This window comes from Notamacropus eugenii, chromosome 2 (assembly GCF_028372415.1).
Source record: "Notamacropus eugenii isolate mMacEug1 chromosome 2, mMacEug1.pri_v2, whole genome shotgun sequence".
In the NCBI taxonomy this organism is placed as follows: domain Eukaryota; kingdom Metazoa; phylum Chordata; class Mammalia; order Diprotodontia; family Macropodidae; genus Notamacropus; species Notamacropus eugenii.
The window spans coordinates 354050839-354070572 of NC_092873.1; the positions used below are offsets into that span (position 1 = coordinate 354050839).

Genomic DNA, 19734 nt, shown 5'->3' on the forward strand with positions numbered 1-19734 from the left:
AACCCAAGAAAATGAACACCTGTGGTCTGGAATACGTGGCACTGGGGAAGGAAAGAAGGAAGTAGGGCCCAGAAGTACAGCAACCACAATGGCAAAAGAAAGTTGAAGGGTCATTAGCTTCTTGAGACCAGAGACTGTTTTGTTTTTCTATTTGTAGCCCTGGTGCTTACCACAATGCCTTGCACATAGTAAAACTATAATAAGTGTTTTTGGGTTTTTTTCTCATTCACCCATTCATTCTTTAAGACTTGGGCTTGCTAAGTTCCTCATGAAATCATTCTTTAAGTTCATTCACTCCATAAGTCTTGGGCCTGCTGCTTCTCTTTTGAGATCACCCTAAGATTCAGGGTACTTGCTTATTTGTCAGCAGAAGGGATGGAAATCAGTTGTAAAGAGGGACTTCCCCATGAAGAAGACTAAGGTTTTATTTTTTATGATACTGAAAGATAAGGAAACCTAGGCTAGAGGAGCCTGGAGGCAGACTGAGTCAGGATTCTCTGCCTAGACAGTGATGAGTGTGGAATGAAGGGTGAATATATATCTTGATGAGGCTACGGGAGAACAGGAAAAATCCTAGCCATACTCACAACCTCTAATTAATATTGTCTGTATGATATGCCAGACAAATTTATTTGTAGTGAGACAAGTTTGGATCAAACTCCAAAAAACTTGTCCATTTCTATGCCTTTCCATTTTGTTGCTTTCTCCTAATTTCTTGGAATTTTTTTTTTAAAAACTCCATCTCTTAAGGAAAGAGAGTTTCCCTCATCTTGGTCAGAGTTGTATAGCACCCTCCCTAGGGATCAGGAAGGTAAGGCTGGGGTGGGTGTGGGGTGGCAGTCACCAGCCCAACTCTGGATTCCAGGGAGAACCAGTGGGATGGGATAAAGACAAGTGGAATGCCCAAGAAGGGCAGAGTTTGGGCCAGCTATGATGGGCAGCACATTGCCTCCTAGTGATACACCTAGTGTCAGGGCTGGCAGAGAACCATTTGAATAAACCTCAAGTGAGCCTGTCCCATTGGGCAAAGTAGACACAAGTCAAAGGGCTGTATAATGTCTACTATGAATTTGGGTTTTCATTACACTGGAAACTGGGTAGTACCTTGAGCTATTAGAGAGAGAAAAGAGATGCTGGCAATATCCAAGAAAGTGTGCAGAGAGCTGGGTTTGGAAGTCAGAAAGTCCAGCTCATACAAGAAAACACTTCCCTTCATTCCTTTTTTGGGGAAGAGGGGGTGGTAGTGTCCAAAGTTGTGGGTTATTGTATGTATTGTCAGATTTTTTAAAATGTAGATTGGTTTTGCTCATCTTTATCGTCTTGCTCTTTTTAGTTTTTTAAATCTTTGTTATATATTCATTTGTTTTACTCGTTTCCCCCTTGTTATTTTTATTTTTTTTAAAAAATCTTTTGTTATATAGAATTGCTATCTGGGGGGAAACAAGGGGAAGGATAAAGAAAGAAATGTAGGTGATGTAAAAATAAAATATCAATAAAAAGTTGGGTTTTTAAAAAACATCTCAACAACCAAAATGACACTGTGGCTGTTGGAATGAAAGAAGGGTTTGCTAGAAATACTAAGCCTCACTTTGGTAGAACCCAAAGTGAAGTCAAGAGGATGCAAGGATTTACAGCTCTGCTTAGGAATAGTAAAGAGCTTTCTAACAAAGTGTCTGATGATGGTTGGCAGTGATGCTAGCAAGAGAGCAATGGGCCAAGGGAGCCAACAATCTGATCAGAGGGACTCAAGAAACCAGGGTTAATAAGATACATGAGAGCCCAATGGGACAGGCTCACTTGAGGCTTATCTAAATGGTTCTCTGCCAGCCCTGCCACTAGGTGTATCACTCAGGGGCAATGTGCTGTCCCATCACAGCTGGTCCTAACTCTACCCTTCCTGTCTGATCTCAGCCCCACTGGTTCTCCCTGGAATACGGAGCTGGGCTGGTGACTGCCACCCCCACCCCAGCCTCACCTTCCTGATCCCTAGGGAGGGTGCTACACAACTCTTCTGTACTGACCAAGGTGAGGGAAACTCCCTTTCCTTAGGAGGTGGAGTTTTTCCAAAGGAATTCCTAAGAAATTAGGAGAAAGTGGCAAAATGAAAAGGCATAGTAATAGACCAATACACACAAATACATATCTAGGTGATTGGCCATAAACTGGACACTGTGGGGGTACCCAGGCATTCAGTTGGACATGTGGCTAACTTCCCAGCTACCAGGCAATGAAGTGATTGGAAAGAGAGGGGAGAGGAGGCACAGCATCTTGGAAAGGATATTGTAAGATGGCAGAGTAGCTCCCCCTCCAGATTCAGATGATTGAGTTGGAAATGAAGGAGGAAGAGATGGTGCTGCGGAGATTACTCAGGGACTGGCTGGGAGTTGATTTAACAAAAGATTTGATTGGCAAGAAGTCCTAAAGTGGTGGCAATTTCTGGGAGGGAAAGCAAGAGTCAGGGTCCTCCTTCCTGGACAAGGTATATGTCAAAGTGTAATGGAAGTAGCCTTTAGAATCAAAGTATCAAGTCCTGGCTCTCTATTTCCTAGTTATAGGACCTAAGGGAAGTCCTCATTTCTTTAGTTTCCTTCCCCAGCTGGAAGGTGCTCTCTTGGGAACAGGGTCTACCCAGTGGATGGGATTTAAGGTCTTTGACTCAAATTGGGGTTATCACCCCCAGGGTCTAGGGAGGCTATAGGGACTAGAAACTACTCCAGGAAAGTCTCCAGGGTCTCCAGGAAAGAGCTCAGATTAAGCTTCAGCATCTTTGAGAAGCAGACCATTCCAAAGAAGGGCAACATCCAGGACCTTCATAGAACAGAGAAGTTTATAACTTCAAACTAGTAATACTCAGTCACTGGGGGGTCCCCAGAGGAGGTTTGGACTAATATACAAGTTTGCAAGGAGGGGTGTGGTGAGGATTTTCCATTCAATGATACCCTCAGAGTACTCAGGGGGTGGGTATGAAGAGATCTGGGAAACAGCTCCTCAGAATCCTCCAGTTTCCAAGGATACACAGTGGAAGAGTGTCTGAGCTGACCTTAGAACATGAGAAACAAAATAAATAAGTGTTTAGTCCTGAGTTGGCCCTTGAGCCAGTCCGTAATCACTCCAAGGGCCCTTTCCACCCATAGGAAGGGAGCAAGACCCATAGGCATTTCTGGACATCTGCAAGAGGACAGAGGGAGCTGCCAGAGGCTTAGACATCATCCTGACAGCTATCTGGCAGGAGCTGGAGTGGAAATGTACAGAGAGGCATCACACCAAGGGAGAACTGTTGATCTTTGCTGGACCTGAAGGCACATCAGACTGTAATTTATCCAAGAGGAATGTAGGATACATGTAGGAAAGAATTCTTTGGCCTATGGCCTTCCCTGAGTAACCCTTACCCTACTCATGGAGACCCCCTTTACTGGGGGAAGGATGTCTGGTGGAGGCAAGAAGTTAGTGTGCTGCCCAACAGGGAGTAGGGAGTCTTGAAACAGGAAAGCAGAGTATGTTCTTGATGAAGCCAGGGAATAGAGCTTTAAAATAAAGATAGCACTCATCATGGCAGCTAGTTGACTACCAGAAAACCTCTCCTGAGATACCAGCCTTGAAACAGACTCCAAGAAACCATTACTGAAGACTAGAATCATCATTTTAAAAAGGCTGACAGAACACGTCAAACTAGCTCAGCACGATGGAGAGAAAGGGTCAGGTAAAGGTTTGGAATTTCAGGAACTCAAAACTTTGGGTTGTTTCAGGACCCTGGACAGCTGAAAGCTGAGGAGAGGAAGCATTCTTTCTCCCTGGGGCCAAGACCAACACAAGACCCTAGAAGGCCAGGATAGCACACAAGAGCAAATATATTAACAATCCAAAATTATAAGGGAACACCTGGGAGCCCACATCTGGAGAAAGAACATAATACAAGTTCTAGGAGGGGCTTGAGACAGTATCATTCCTGGAAACGATGCCAAATCAATTCTCTCAGGCTAGCTTTTGAGGAATGTGCCAATTCAGAAATCTATTCTTATGACTCCTCCCCTGTACCTTGTGTAGTTACATGGGGTGATAGCGGTGAGATGGATGATAAAAAATGGCTGGGAAATCAGAGTCCTCTTAACACTTTCCGGTGTCCCAAGGAAGCTAGAAGGGTGAAATAACCAGACAGCAGCCCACAGAGCAGGAGATCCAGGAGAGGAAAAAGAAACAAGTTTTATTAAAGCCCCAAACACTTGGCTAGAAAAACCAAAAAGGAAAGATGAGGAAGGACATTAAAAAAGTGGGAGGGAGGAGAGAGAAAGACAGAGACAGAGAATACAGCAACCCTTTTCCATTTAGAAATTGTCAAGTTACACTGACAGAGATCACAGAATATTTAAAGCAGCCAGTCATTGCTACACCAACATGAGCCCCATGGGGGATGGGGAAGGGGGAGCACAGAGTCGCCCCAGCCCTAGGAGACCCCACTCAGGGCTCTTGGGGTGCGGCTCCTGTGGAAACAGCCTACTGGGGGGAAGAAAAGGAAAAGAAAATGCCCATGCGAGAGCCACGGCACAGCAGGGGAGAGAGAGGGGGAGGAGGCCCCCCCCCCCAGACTTCTTAGATTTCTTTTTGTCAAGCACACACAGACGGACAACAGAGAGTGCGAGCAGTGAGGCGCATGCAGCAAGCAGGGCGAGAAGGGCAGAGTGGAAACGTGCTGTGGGTGGGCTGGGTAGAAAACAAAACTTGGTGGGGTGGGGGGCAGGGAAGGGGGGTCTTTATCTGGGGGCCAGAAAGGGCATGGGATTGGTCCATTCCCTTCCCCTGGTGAAGGCTTCGGGAAAGGGACGAGAGGGGTGGGACACAGGCTTGTGCACGGGGGCACCAGGTGCATGGACAAGCATGTAGATGGACACATGCACACTCACAGGACCACGTACCTCCCTTCTTCCTCTCCACACACACAAAGTTGCAAGGAAGGGGAAGAAAGCATCCTCTATGTCTCCCTGGACTCTCAGCCAGCAGAGGTGCTGGGGAGGAGAGCAAGGAGGTCTTTCTAGAAACACATCTGTCCCCTCACCCCTTGGCTTCACACAGGCCACAAAGGGACGTTACACTCAAGACAGTGACAGTGGGCAACACACTTGGCCTCCAAGGGAGAGGGACAGGAGGAGCGCAGGCTGGGGGAGGGGGCAGGTAAGGGAGGGGTGATGATCCCCATAGGGCAGGAAAGGTGCAGTCTGTGGAGGGAGGGCACTGAGCTCCAAAGAGTAAGAAGGAAAGGTCAAGGCTGGGGGAACAGCTTGGGGGGATGGGAGAGGGTTGATCCACTCCCCTAGGTTGAGGTGGGGGAAGGAGAGGGGTGTCTCTGTACAGCCAAATTGAACCAAACCAGAAGTCAGACAAACCTGCCTCCCCGACCCTGGCCTCCCGGCCCCCTCCCCCGCCAAACAGTGGCCAGGGAGAGTGCTTAGGTTTCTTTTTTTTCCCGTTTTTTAAATATTTATATATATTTATATTATGTATATTATATATATAATATGTAAATATATTTTTAAAACAATATAAAATGTTAAGACACTTCACTTAAATGTAAAGAGTTGCCTGCAATTAAAAGTAATTGCATCATTTATGAGGTTCCCCTTTTTTCCCTTATGTTTTTTTTGTGGAGGGGGGGTTCAGGAGGGTTCAGTTTTTGTGAGTTTTTTTTCCTCTTCTATATTATTCTTCAAAAAGCCTCACACACTTTCATACAAAAATGATCCCAATCTTGAAAACAAGAATAAAAACAAAACAAAAACCCAAATTTCCAAGTGTAGCCCCCCTTGCCCCTCCTCCTCTCTGTGCTTGTACTCTCAGGAGACCCTGTTCCTGGCTGAGCTGATTGCACGACCTTGTTTCATGCACTCCCTTTACTGGCACTCATGTACCAGCTGTGCTCCAGATGCTGGGGGAGAGAGTGGAAGGGACCTCCTTCTTTTCTATTCTAGGTCCCCTCCCCCAGTTTTCATTCAGTCATCTATCCCATGGAAGTACTATCCTGGACCCTGGGACAATATCGGATTCGTTCCAGTCCAAGACCCACTTAATGGTCTTCAGGACACCTCCGGATGGGCCCAAATACTCTACAGGGCCCTGGGCCAGTGCAGTTCCTAGACTGGTATGGCCTGAGCACTGGCTGGCTGACCAGTTCCCTTTGTGGCCACCATGACCCATGTTGGGGGTAGTCCAGTGATTCTGGATTCATGCCTGTTGCTCCACCACTTCACTATTTCCCTGAAAATTCCTATATTTCTTATGAGGGAGAGGAGAATCAGATAAACTTCCTTACCCTCTTCTCTTTCCTACAGTCTTTCACTGCCTAATCTCCCAGATTTCCACACAATCTGGCAGACTCCCCCCCCCCCCCAGTACCACATCAGATTCCCAAAGTCACCTATTTCCCTCTGCCTTCCCCCCTCCTTTTAAATAAATTAATGACATTTAAAGTGCTAAATTAATCAACTAAAAGTAAAGTTCCTTCCTGGGGTGTCCTCACCCCCAGGGCAATGTCCCCTCAACACTGGACTGCCCCTGCCCCTAAACTCACAGAATCCAAAACAACCCCCCTCAGCCCAGCTCTGGACTCCGTGGGTAGTTCCTTATTGCCAGTAAATGTCTTCTCTCTCTCGAAGACACGGAGGCCTCCCTGCAGCCCCTGAAGCTGGGGGGAGGGGGGGGGAGGGTTCCATCTCCAGTTCATTCAGCTTGGCTTCCAATGCCTCTTCCAGGGCAAGAGAGCCAGGCTAGCAGCAGTGACGGATTAACAGTCATGTCCAGAGGTCAGACAGTCAGGAGATGTTTCAGGGTCTCTCCTTGTCCCCCCATCTCTGAGTCCCCTCATTGGAGTTGGGTTCAATGTCCACTTCTTCTCCCACGAAGGTATCAGGGTGGGAGAGGGGGTACTTTTCACAGCTCCAAGTCCTCATGGCTTGGAAATTCCAGACATGGGTTGAAGTTCATTTGGAGCAGTATCAGGAAGCCAGAAGGGAGTCAGGAAAAAGGAAGGGGGGAGAGAAGGAAGGAGAGGATGGGTGAGAAGAATGGGGAAGTGCAGGATGGTGAAAGAAGAAATTGGGATAGAAAATAGGAGAGGATGATGGCCTAAGAGGAAACCATTCTGGGACAGAAAGGGATAGGTGGTGTGTTTGATTTTCATTTTTCTTTTGTTTTGGCTTTTTAAAAAAGGTCATTAAAAGTGGATTATTTTAAAAAATCAAAAACACCACAGGTGGTGGTGGGGGGAGGTAGGGCAGCTAGAAGGTGGGCATAACTTCAGCAAATCCTGTTGAGATTCTGAAGAAGGGTGTGTTGGGGGTGGGGAAATGAAGGGAAAATGGTGAGAGGTAAAGTAGAAGGAGACAGAAGAGGGGAGGAAATAGGAGGAAGAACTTTAGAAGGAGATGGAGGAATTCCTTGCCCCAAAGGAAGTCAATACAGGGATGGAGGTTCTGGAAGCAGAGGGTTTTTCTGAGACTGGGCTTGAGGCCTCGTTTGACCCGCTCACTTCTTTAGATGGTCTATTGACCTGGAAAAAAAAAAAAAGCAGGGGTCAGTGGGGCTGAGGGCCATGCTCTGTGCCTCTAGCCAGAGAAAAACCCCTCTAGGCATCTAGGAGAAAACTGTCTTAAAAAGAAATGTGCCAGAAGTTAGTCTGGAGAAGAAAATTCCTAGACTGGGGGTGGGGCTGTGCATACAGATGTGTGTGAGAGAGTATGTTGGACGGAAAGTTAGAGGAGCCAGTAGACCAGGAAGAGAGTGGAGCCTACTAAAGGAAGGTGAGAGAGGAGGAAGTAGGTGGGACAAGGGCAATCCATGCCCAGAATTCCCAGAGAATTAGGGGGGAAGGGCAGGAATAGGAGATGGAGAGGAGGGAAAGGCAGGGAAAGGGAGGAAGAAAAAGTGAAATGTTAGCTCTGGTGCAAACAAGCATCCCTACTTGCGGCAGCATGAGATAGATAGTCCACGTTGGATGGCTGGGGGAAGAGAACACTGTGAGACTCACCACAATGGCCTGAGGGAAGGACCAAAGTTAGGCTTCACTCTGACAGCCCATCTAACCAACTCTGCCCCTTCTCCTTGGCCTGAGGTCCAGGATGAGTAAGGCTCCAGAGAGCACGGCTTTCAGTGGCCCGAGAGAGGAAACTCTTCGATCTTCTCTAAGAAATCTCAAGTTACTAGCCTTGAATATAACTGAATTAATCAATATGTGTTTACTGATTAATGCAACTCCCTTGCCTCTTCACAAAAACCTAAGATATTAGTAACACCAAGACGTCAACAGAACTCATCTATGTGAACCTTCCATCAGATACAGGAGTATCAAGAGTCCCTCGGGCTTTCCCAACCTAAAGTATATACACCTCAAGAAGCTTGTCAAGGGAATGACTTAGTAATAAGTGTATCCTATTGGAATTAAACTCTTATTTTATTTCTAGTGTGAATGCACATGGCAAACTCTAGAAATTATTTCCTTTCATACTGAGTAGGGGAAAAGAGAAAGTTTGAACAAACCCAAATTGTCTGGGGACCAGAAAAGGTGAGGAACACTTTGCTCAGATGGAATCCTTGATGGGTTGCACCCTAACCACTAAAGGTTACTCCAAACTCATGTTCAAAAGATTTCCTTATATTGAGCTGAAATTTGCCTTCCTAGAATAGCCACTCATTAGCCCTAATTCTGCCTTGCAGTGTTCAAGGAAAACTAACTTCTCTTCCACCTGAGAGCCTTTCAAATTCATGGAGGGTTAACATGTTCTCCCCTTAATTCTTCTCTTCCAAAGGCTAAATATTGCCAGCACCTTCAACTGTTTCCTGTGTGACACATTCTAGAGGGGATTCTTGTTCTAATGTTTGTATGTTTGTCCTTCATTGCCAAAGAAGACCATGCCATCAGAGAAATGATGACATGACTTGCACTTGACTTTGTTTTGAGTGAGGGAGGGCTGTGCAGGTCACCAGTCTCACTTCTCCTCCAGAGCCATCTGAATCCAGTGACCAGATATTCATCAGGATGACTGGAGATGACCCAGGATGAGGCAGGATGAGGTTAAGTGACTTGCCCAAGGTCACACAGCTAGTGAGTGTCAAGTATCCGAGGTGAGATTTGAACTCAGGTCCTCCTGACTCCTGCACTGGTGCTCTATCCACTGTACCACCTAGCTGCCCTCTTATTCTAATAGAGGTTTGAGAGATGACCCATGAGTTTCCTTCAAACTCTGAATGTCCTCATCATCTTGGCTGCTCACTTCTCAATGTGCTCCAGTTTGTCAATGTCTCCCACAAAAGTTAACACCCCAAACTGAATACAAAACTCCAGATGACCAGCAGAGAGTACAGAAAGACAACCTTCTCCCTGGTTTTGGATACTATTCCTTCCAATGATTGAATTAACTTTTTGGGCAACCATATCCCATTGAACTTGTAGACAACAAAAAAACCTCTGGGTCTTTTTCACATGAGTTAATACTAAATTTCACATAAACTGCTAATACCTCCCCAACCTGCATTTGTGCCATTGATGTTTTGAGCCCAGGTGTGGGACTTTACATTTATTCCTGTTGAGTTTCATCCTATTAGTATCATCTTACCAATCAAGGCTATTGAGATAATTTGAATCTTGATGTCATATAATGCATTAGTTACCTCTCCAAGATTGGTGCCAACTTCAAAGTCAGATATCACTTATGTGGCTTCATCTAAATTACTGATAAAAAGTGATGCCCCTTGGCACATCATTAGAACCTTCTACCAGAATGACACAGGCCCACTAATTAAGCACAGTAAATTATATAGTTTATCCAGCAAACGTACTGTCATCTAGCCTACATGTCTCCATTTTATCCACAAAGATATCATGGGAGATGATTAAATGCCCTGTTTAAATCAAAGTATTGACTGTTATGACTGTGGCCTTCCCCTGATCTAACATTCCTTTCATAAAAAGGAATGGGTATATTTTGGCTATGGGACAAAGGATAAGAATGTTGGCTTGAAAAACAGGAGGACCTAGGTTCAACACATACTAGCTATGTGACTCTGGACAAATCCCTTAATCTCAGTGCTCTGGACAACTAAGACTCTAAGTCACACAGAAGGTACATGGGCAGATGGAACTTTCTCACCTGGAAGTTCCCTATGCCAGTGAAATCATAGGTCCAGTTCCTCTTCCTCACCTTGTTCTCAGTCAATCCATGTTACCTCCCAATGATCAAAATATTCTGAGTCAGTGAGTGGTTCTCAATCTGGGGGTTAGTAGATGGACTTCAGGGGGTCCATGAACTTAGATAGGAAACAAATTGCATCTTTAATTTCACTAACTTCTAATTGAAATTTAGCATTCTTTCAATGATGAATTAAAAAAAAACAAACCAACATTATCCAGAGAAAGGGTTCATAGCTTCACCAGACTTTCAAGGGCACCAAGATACAACAAAGTTTAAGAACTCTTGTTCTAAGCCCTCACAAACCATATGCTCAGTAATTCATCCTGGATCAATCTCATTGGCCTGTAGTTTCCAGAATTCTTTTTCCCTATTTTGGAAGTCAGAAAAACTTGCCCATCTCAAGCCTTCTTGCTCTTCATGGTTTCTTCATGTCTTTCATGACATGGCTCCATGATGGAATCTACAGGTTCCTTCAGTTTCCTGGGATGTCATTCATCTGGGCCTGGAACTCTGAATTCCTTTAAAGCAGCTCAGTGCTATCTCCTCTCATAACTTTGGATATCAAGTCCTAGAATTGTGATCATTTAATCCAACTTCCTTTTTCTTTCTTACAAAGAAGAAAACAAGGCACCCAGGTAGCACAGTGAATAGGGCACCAGATCTGAAATCAGGAGGGCTTAAGTTCAAATCTGGCCTCAGACACTTAGTAGCTGTGGGACCTTGGGGGAGTCACTTAACCCCTACTACCTCCAAAAAAGAAGAAAACAGTAAGAATGAAATAGGTGAATTAACTTGCCCAAGGTCACATAACTATTAGGTAGCAGCGCCAGGAGTAGAACTCAGATTTTCTCATTCCCCATGTGTTTTTGCAACACCCTGATGCTTCTTGATGCCTCTATCTTTCTCTCATCCATATTCATTCAACCTTGTCCACTTTGAAGAGCCTTCTCCTTGGTGGAGAAGCAGACCAGGAGTAGGGGAGCTATGACTAGGCTGTGGTCCCATCCTCTCCTCATCCTTCATCTAACTTCATCTAACTTCAAACACAGCTTCAAAGAGCTCTTTCCCTTCCCTTTCCCTTTTTTTAAAATTTCAGCTCATCCTGAGCTTCTGCCTTCCTGACCCTGTTCTTGTAGATCTGGGCCACTCTTTAATACTTATCTTTGGTTATGCATCCCTCCTTTTAGGTTTTGTTCTCATCCTTTACAAAGCTGAATTCATTAGTGAGATCCCTGGGCTATCTTTAGATTTTGAAGCCTTTCCCTTTTTCTTTGCATAAGGCATTTGTGATGACAGTATCAGAATTTTGTTTTTAAACAGTGTCCTAGCCCTTTACTTCTTAGAGGCCTGGGCTGTCAGATCATACCTACTTTTAATTTTTTTTTCCTTTGAAATCTGTCTTCTTAATATAACAGGTGCTTCTGCATCACTGTTTCATCTCTGTGTGAAACCAAGGGACTCCAATGTTTCCACAGAGGGAAAAAGAAGGTATAAGACACTGGGAAGTAAAACTGCCAATGTTCTCTCTAGAGCAATCGATCAATTAACATACATTTATTAAGAACTTACTATGTGCCACAGGATGTGGAGAAGTGAATAGAGCACTGGGCCTGGAGTTAGGAGTTCAGATCTGGCCTCAGACACTCACACACAGCTGTGTGACCTTGGGCAAGTCACTTAACCCTACTTGCCTCAGTTTCTTTATTTGTAAAATGAGCTGGAGAAGAAAATGGCAAACCACTCCAGTATCTTTGCCATAAAAATCCCAAAAGGGGTCAATCAGCTGAAATGACCGAACAACAACGCGCCACATCCTGTGTTAATGAAGATATAAGGAAAGACAAAAAATATGGATCCCTGATCTCGAGATCACATGCTAACAAAGGTAGGGGCTGGGAGGAACAAAATAGTAATAACTAGAAACATACAAGATGTACACAGAGTAGATGGAAGGTAAGTTCTAAGGAGAAGGCATTAGCAGCAAGAGGGACCAGGAAAGGCCTCATACAGAAGGAAGCATGAGACCACAGGGAAAATGTACTTACTGCCTAAGACCATGCTGAGGAAGGAAAGCTGCCTACAGCACAGAGGGAGTTATGAGATCTGTACAAAGGGTACGTGATTGGCCTCCCTCCTTCTTTTGATGCTTCCCTTGAGAGCTGGACTTTTTGAACACTGTGGGAAGGATGGATTTGTGGATCCCTAGGCAGCAGGTGCCCCTGGATTGAGACTGTTGAATTTCCCTGAAGTACCTCTGAGCAGCTTAGCAACTGTATCCAACTGTTTCCCAGGGTGGCCCAAGACACTACTGGTCATTGACTGTGACTGTTGGAGCTCAAGGCTGAGAAGGAGACCCAGAACCTGGAGCAGAGACAGGGACCTGAGTGTGCAGAGGAAGGAACCAAGTCCTGAGACTGGCAGCTATTGAGGATCTTGCCAAGTGGTAATCAAGAAGGGAGAAGCCTGGTTTCTCCTATAGCTCTTCCCTTATTTTCTCTCTTCCTAAAGAGAAACTAAGGTCCCAGGCACACACACTTCTCTTTATTCCTTTTACACAAGATATGGGCATGGGGTAGTTCCCAGGAAATTCCTCCTGCCACCCCCACAGAACTGAGAGGGCAGGTAGGAGTAGGTTTCCACTTCTTTCCAGTCTCCTTTGCTGAATCATCAACCACGTCACACTCACAGTGAAGTAGACCCAAAGCTTGGGCTTAAGTCCTCTACTTTCACTGCCCTGTCTCTCCTGGTGACCTCATCCATTCTCATGGGTTCCACTACCATCTCCATGCAGATAACTCCCAGATCCATATATCTAGCTCTAGTTTTCCTCCTGAGTTCCAGTGACACATCAGTGGGAACTGCCTACTGGACATTTCCAACTGGAGGTCCTGCAGGCATCTCTAACTCAACAAACTCTTTAAAGCAGAACTCAAAATCTTTCCTGCCAAACCCAATCCTCTTTGGAGATCACTCCCAGCTCCATCTCTATGATCTCACAGGTATCTCATGTACTTGTCTCCTTCTCTCCTCACTCACACAGCCACCACTTTAGTTCAGGACCTCATCATGTCTCACCTGGACTATCACAATAGCCTTCTATTTGGCCTTCCTGCCTCAAGCCTTTCCTCACACTTCAATTCAGACTCCACACAGCCAGCCACCAAAGTACACAAGTCCAACTATGTCACTTCCCCTCCCTCACTCAAGAAGCACCAGCAGCTCCCTGTTACCTATAGGACAAAAAATTAACTCTGGCATTTCAAGCTCTTCACAACCATCCTACCCTGGTATCTTCCTTCTTTTCTCATCTTCTCCCTACAGTCTGGTCACATGGACATTACTTGCTGCTTCTCACATACAACCCTCTTATCATTGTGGTATATTAGATAGAATTCTTGACTTGGTATTTGAAAGACCTGGGCTTGAGTCATACGTCAGACACTTAATAGCTATGTGACCTAATCTTTCTGTGACTCAATTTTCTTATCTGTAAAATGAAGAATTTGGACTTGACAGCTTCCAAGGCCCTTTCATTTCTAAAGCTATGACCTTGTAATCTCCTGTATTCCATGCACTAGCTGTCCTCCCCTCCTCCCATACCTGGAAAGCTTTCTCTTTTTACCTCCACCCCTTTTTATCACTGGTTTTCCTTTAAAAGTCAACCCTATTCTCTTTAAGAAGCTTCCCCCCACTCCTCCCGCTAGTGCCTTGGGTTACATTTTTAAACCTATTTTGTTACACTTACTTATAGACACATCTTCCCCATTAAAAAGTAGCTTCCTTGGAGACAGAGACTCTTTGATCTTTGCATCTCCATTACTTAGCACAATACTCTTCATAAGGTAGGTACTTAATCTTTGTTGACTGATTGATTGGTTGGTTGATGGCAGAAGGCAGATAGCTCCATGTAGGAGATTTTTTTCCTTCTATTCTGATTATTTTCAATAATCTTTATGATAACAGTATGTGAAGTGTCTGAGTTCTGAAAATGACTAGAGAGAAGAGTCTAGATGTGGGGTAGTTAGATTAAATCCCAGATGCTTACAGCCATGGGTTTAGAGGAATTTGAGAAGGGAACAGGCTTGAATGCCCCCCACTGGCCAGTAGGGATACTGAAAATTTTTAGGAATGTTATCTCAAGCAAGCTCCCGAAAGATTCTTGAGATCACTGAGCTAGAGATCCAAACCAAGGGGAGTAAGTTCAGATCTTGTACTCCTTGACTAGATAACTATTATTGCTTTTTCTTTTTTGTAGGAAAAGCTGGGAACTGAAGTTGGGAAGATTCATCTTCCTGAACTCAAATCTAGCCTCAGACACTTTCTAGTTATGTGACCCTGGGCAAGTCTCAGTTTCCTCATCTGTAAAATGAGCTAAAGAAATGGCAAACGACTCTAGTATCTTTGCCAAGAAAACCCCAAATAAGGTCAAAGAATCAAAGAGAACTGGAAACGACTAAGCAGCAAAAATAAACCTACAAAATTTTTTCTTATTAGATTTCACCCAACATGCTAGCTTGCTAGGATTTTTGCAATGACTCTTGTCATCTAATGTCAGCTAGCCCAAGTTTGTGTTATTTAAAAATTTAATAAGTAGATTATTTATGCCTTTATCCAAGTTAGCAGATAAAAGTGCTAAACAGCATAGGGTCAAGCACAGATCCTTGGGGCACTCCATTGTAAATCTTCCCAGGTGATATTGGACCAATAGTTACTCTTCTTTGAGTTAGACTATTAAACTTGTTCTTAAGGTACCTCACTGTACTATGGCCTAGCCAACATCTTTTATTTTCCACAAGAGTAACATGAGGGATTATGTCAAAATGTTTTGTTAAAAGTTAGGTAAGCCAAATCTAGGTAAAGCTTTTTCTAATCTCCCAGTCTAGTAATCCTGTCAAGAAAGAGAAAAAGGTTGGTCTGGCATGATTTGTTCTTGATAAAGTCATGCTGGGTCTATGTGATCACTGTTTCTATGGGTAGGGGTCCAGGGACTGTACCTGTGATTTCATTAGTACAGAGAAGAACTAATTTGCTGTTGAAGAACTTCCCTCTACCAATGCCGGTCAGTACATTTTCCATAAGTTTTTTAAAGAGGATTTTAGGGAATTGTCCACAATGCTGAGCATTTAAATAACATGTTCAGGGTCACACAGTCAATATGTATCAGAAGTGGAATTTGAACTCAGGCAACCTTGGCTCCAAGACAAATTTCTATCCAATATATACACACACACATAATCAGCATTTGGTATTTTGGGAAAACAACAATAAACAAAACAAAGAAATTTATGCAAAAATTCTATATGGCATAAACTACCACTTGCTTCTCAGATTCAAAGAAGATAAAGAATTTATGGACCTGCTAAAATGAGAAAAGAGATACAATAAAGAGAAAGCCAAAAGAGCATCTGGCTCCAAGGCCAACTTTCTAGTTAGCCTAGTACTTTCTAGATGCTTATTAATTATACCTTTAATATGTCCTAGAATTTTGCCATAGATCTAAACTAAACTCACTCTCCTATAGGTTGGAGACTCCATTTTCTTTTTTATTGAAGATGGAGGAGGAGGAAAAGAAGGAGAAGGAGAAGGAAGAGGAGAAAAAAAGATTATGATGATGATGAGGATGATGACAATCAAGACATTTGCTCATTCCTGTGGTACCTCTTCAATTCTCTGTATTCTCTCAAAGATCACTGACAGTGGTTCAGTCATCAAAGAGTCATTTTAATAGCTTTTTAGGATTTGTAACCTATTTGAACCTTGGAGTACTAAGGAGTAACTTGCCCAAGGTCATGCAACTAGTAAGCATCTAAGGCTGCATTTGAATTCAGGTCTTCCTGATTACAAGTCCAGTGTTCTATCTGCTGTGCTACCTAGCTGCTTCTTATATTCTCCTGTTCTTTCAGTATCCATAGACATAGATCCTTTTTGGAAGCTATCTCCCAAGATTTTGGTTGCTTCTATATAACCAACCAGATTCTCCAGGCCAGCAGTGAGAATGGTTCAAATTTAATCCAGAGTAGTTTCCCTTTGACCTGGGATAAGATAGGGGTCATCATTAATCTGTCAACCTTCTCTGTCAAAACACATATTTTAAAACAAACTTAACATGAGTCCACATCAGTCTCTCATCCTGACTTTCCTCTTTCATTCAACAGCATCCGTTTTTCTGTTTCCAACTCATTTTCTTTTACTTCTCTCCTTGTCTCTCCTAAACGTCTCTAAGCCTTATTTCTTCTTTCAAAATATCTCTCTGACTCATTCTCTCTCCTCCATCCCCATTTCCACAAATCTAATTTAGCTCCTTTATAATGTCTCAAGTATGGGCCCTTGGCCATCTCCTCTCTGTCCTTGATCATCCCTCTCTTCAATGTTTTCCCCTTGGCTTTACCCCCTCTGCTTTCAAACATGCTCAGATCTCCCTCAGCTTGGAAAAAACCCCATACCTCTACTTGATACCTTTGATCCCTCCAGCTACCATTCTCTCTCTTTTCTTTTTTGCCTAATTTCTAGAATACATGATCCACCGTCACTGCCTCTATTCCTCAAAACTCACCCTTTCCTTTATCTCCTTTCCATCCCCATCATGCTATTTAGTATACTGTAAGGCCACTGACCTCCCAACTACTGAACCCAATGACCTTTCCTCTGTCTTCATTCTGCACTGTTTCTCAGCACCATCTGGCACTGCCAACCACCTCCTTACTTGATGTAATTCCCTCTTTACTTAACACTATCTTCTTGATAATACATTCCATTAGTTCTGCTACATTTCTGACCTCTTCTGCTATTTCTCATCATGATTAATAATGGTAACAAGAAACATTATTTTTAGCACTTTATAATTTGCAAAGCTCTGTACAAATGTTATTTCACATGAATTTGGCAACAGTCCTGTGAGACAGGTACTATTATTGTCCCCATTTTACAGATGAAGAAACTGACCCTGAGAAAGATTAAATGACTTACAAAGGCTTACAAAACCAGCAAGTGTCTCTGAGGTAGGATTTGAATTCAGGTCTTCCCAACTCAAAATCCAGTGTTCACTAAGCCACCTAACTGTCCCACTATCAACAGTCATTTGCTGAGTGTCTATTATGTTTGGGTACACTAATGATATAAATTCACTTCCACCAAAGGCCTTATGATCTAATTAAGGAAACAGGATATATAGGCAAAAAGGGACTAACATAGATTCCAGTTAATCTATGTCAAAGACCCTAAGAATGGGATAATCACTTGCTTGAGAAGTTCAGAGGCAGAAGAAATCAAGAAGAGCTCTAGTGGGGCTTCAGAGAAGCCTTCTTCCTCTTCTCCTCCTTCTCCTTTTTCAGAATTAATCAGGGTTGTGACTTGCCCAGGGTCACATAGCTAGCTAGTAAGTGTCTGAGACCAGATTTGAACTCAAGTCATCCTGATTCCAGGGCCACTTTGCCACCTAATTGCTCCCAGAGAAGCCTTCTGAGAAGAGGTGGGGCTTCCACTAGATTTTGAAAGAAGTGTAGGACTTAGGAGGAGGAAGAAACATTTTTTGGAGGGGGGAATGTGTGAGAATGAATGAATGAAAAAGCATTTATTAAGCACTTCCTAAATACAAAGCCTTGTGTTAAATACCAGGGATAGGAATAGAGCAGAGTAGGTGATCCTTGGCATAGAAACATGAAGGTGGGAAAGAGTGAGGCATGTGCAGAGGACTGGGCTGAAACAAAGGTTTGGCAGGGAAGGAGGAAACAATGAGTCTGTAAAAGGTTTAGTTGGAGCCAGACTGTAGTGGATCTTAATTAATTTCAAATAAATAAAACCTTAATTAATCCAGGATACATGGTCCTGAATGGCCCTTCAATGATCAGGCAATGAGGAGACAATGAAGGCTTCACAAGTGAAAGGTTTCATAATTGTGAATGAGGAAGATTAATCCAGCACTGGAATTCAGGATGGATTAGAGAGAGGTAGGGAATAGGGAAAGGAAGACCACGGAGAGTGTGTATGTACATATTGTATGTAGTCTAGGCAGCAGGTAACCAAAACCTGAACCAGGGCATTAGGAGAAGCATGGAGATAATGACTTAGAGACACTAAAGAGAGGGAATCAGCAAGATTTTACACCTGATCACAACAAATAACTGAAGCAAAGCGATAGAGGCAAGGCTTGGTATGTAAAGGATGATTCTGGGATTTTGACATTTCCTTGTCCATGTCTGCACCTTGGCTTATCCTGTTCCTCCTCCTTGGAAAACTCTCCCCCAACCCCTCCACATATTTGATGACCATCTATCTACTACAAAAGTCAGCTAGAGTCCTTGCCTCTGGCAAGAAAATTCTCTCTGACTTCCTCTGGATCCATAGGGATAATAGCTTCAATTTTATCTAGACCTTTCTAATATATAAAATGCTTCCCTCTGCCATCCATTTCAAGAGAAAGAACTGATAAATAGAGGTAGGCTTGGTATGGTTTTACATATAGAAATATTTATGTAATAATAGATAACATAATGTAAAATATAATACAAAATATAAAGCAACATGTAATAAAATTACATCTATAAATATACGTACATATACATATATGTTTGCATCAGATGGCAGCCTTCTCTGGTGCAGGAAGGGGAGGGAGGAAGGGAGATAGTTTGGAACTTAAAATGTAACTACAAAAATTAAATTAAATTTTAAAAAATGCTTCCCTCATAACAGCCCTGTGAGACAAGTAGTATAGGAATTGTTATTTTCATTTTACAGATGAGGTAACTGTGGCTCAGAAAGACAGAGTAACTTACTCAAAGTCCTATAGCAAGTGACAGGATTAGTACTCAAACCCAAGTGCTCCATATTTCCCATCTGGTGGAGCACCATGAGGGCTTCATGAAATGCCCATCACCCCTTGGGGTACATCATACACATTACTTAGGCTGGTTAATATTTTGGCCATAAACAGTACCTGCCTTGTCTCATCTAGATTCTGAGCCCCTGGGCAAGGACATGGTCTGATGCTCCTCATGTCCCCCTTGGCTCCTAGTACAGGGGCCCTGTAAGCAGTGGAGTTTAATAAGTAGGAAGTGATTGATTTTTTTACCCCCTAATTTCATTCTAAATTCCCTTGCAACTTTCTCACTACTCTTTTAAAAGGACCATGCCCCATTTCACAGAATAGAAAATTTAAAGCTCACATCAAATATAATCAGATTTTTACAAAAAAGCAAAACGGTGTCAGGAAGTCCTCAGTTTAAATCTCCCCTCCTATGCTCACTGTCCACATGACCCACTTCCCTCCCTGGGCAAGTCCTTTCACTGCTACGGGTCTCAGTTCCTTCATCTGTAAAATGGGGTAACAACAGCATCTACCTCACGGGCCTAATGTGAGAACCAATGAGATAACAGGTTTCAAACATCTTGCAAAAAGCTTAAAGCACTATGTCTGGTAGCGAGAATTAGGTCATTTGTCCACCTCGAGGAGTGTTCTTATAGAAGGGAATGACAGGAGGGGTGCCATGAAGAGCAGGGGAAAGGAGTGGAGCTAGCAGAAGGTCAGTGATGGGAGATGATGGCAGAGCCAGAAAGAGGTGAA

General features: G+C 43.5%; 1 protein-coding gene across 11 annotated transcripts in view; it reads right to left on the minus strand.

Moving 5' to 3' along the window:
- Positions 1–4180: 4180 nt before the first annotated feature.
- Positions 4181–19734, minus strand: part of SRCIN1 (SRC kinase signaling inhibitor 1) — an 87349-nt gene continuing 71795 nt past the window's right edge. For all 11 annotated transcript variants that reach the window (XM_072646235.1, XM_072646233.1, XM_072646232.1 and 8 more), the window contains one exon: positions 4181–7537. In XM_072646235.1, coding sequence (XP_072502336.1) covers positions 7403–7537 — 135 coding nt within the window. In that variant the 3' untranslated portion in view covers positions 4181–7402. The remainder of the gene's footprint in view (positions 7538–19734) is intronic.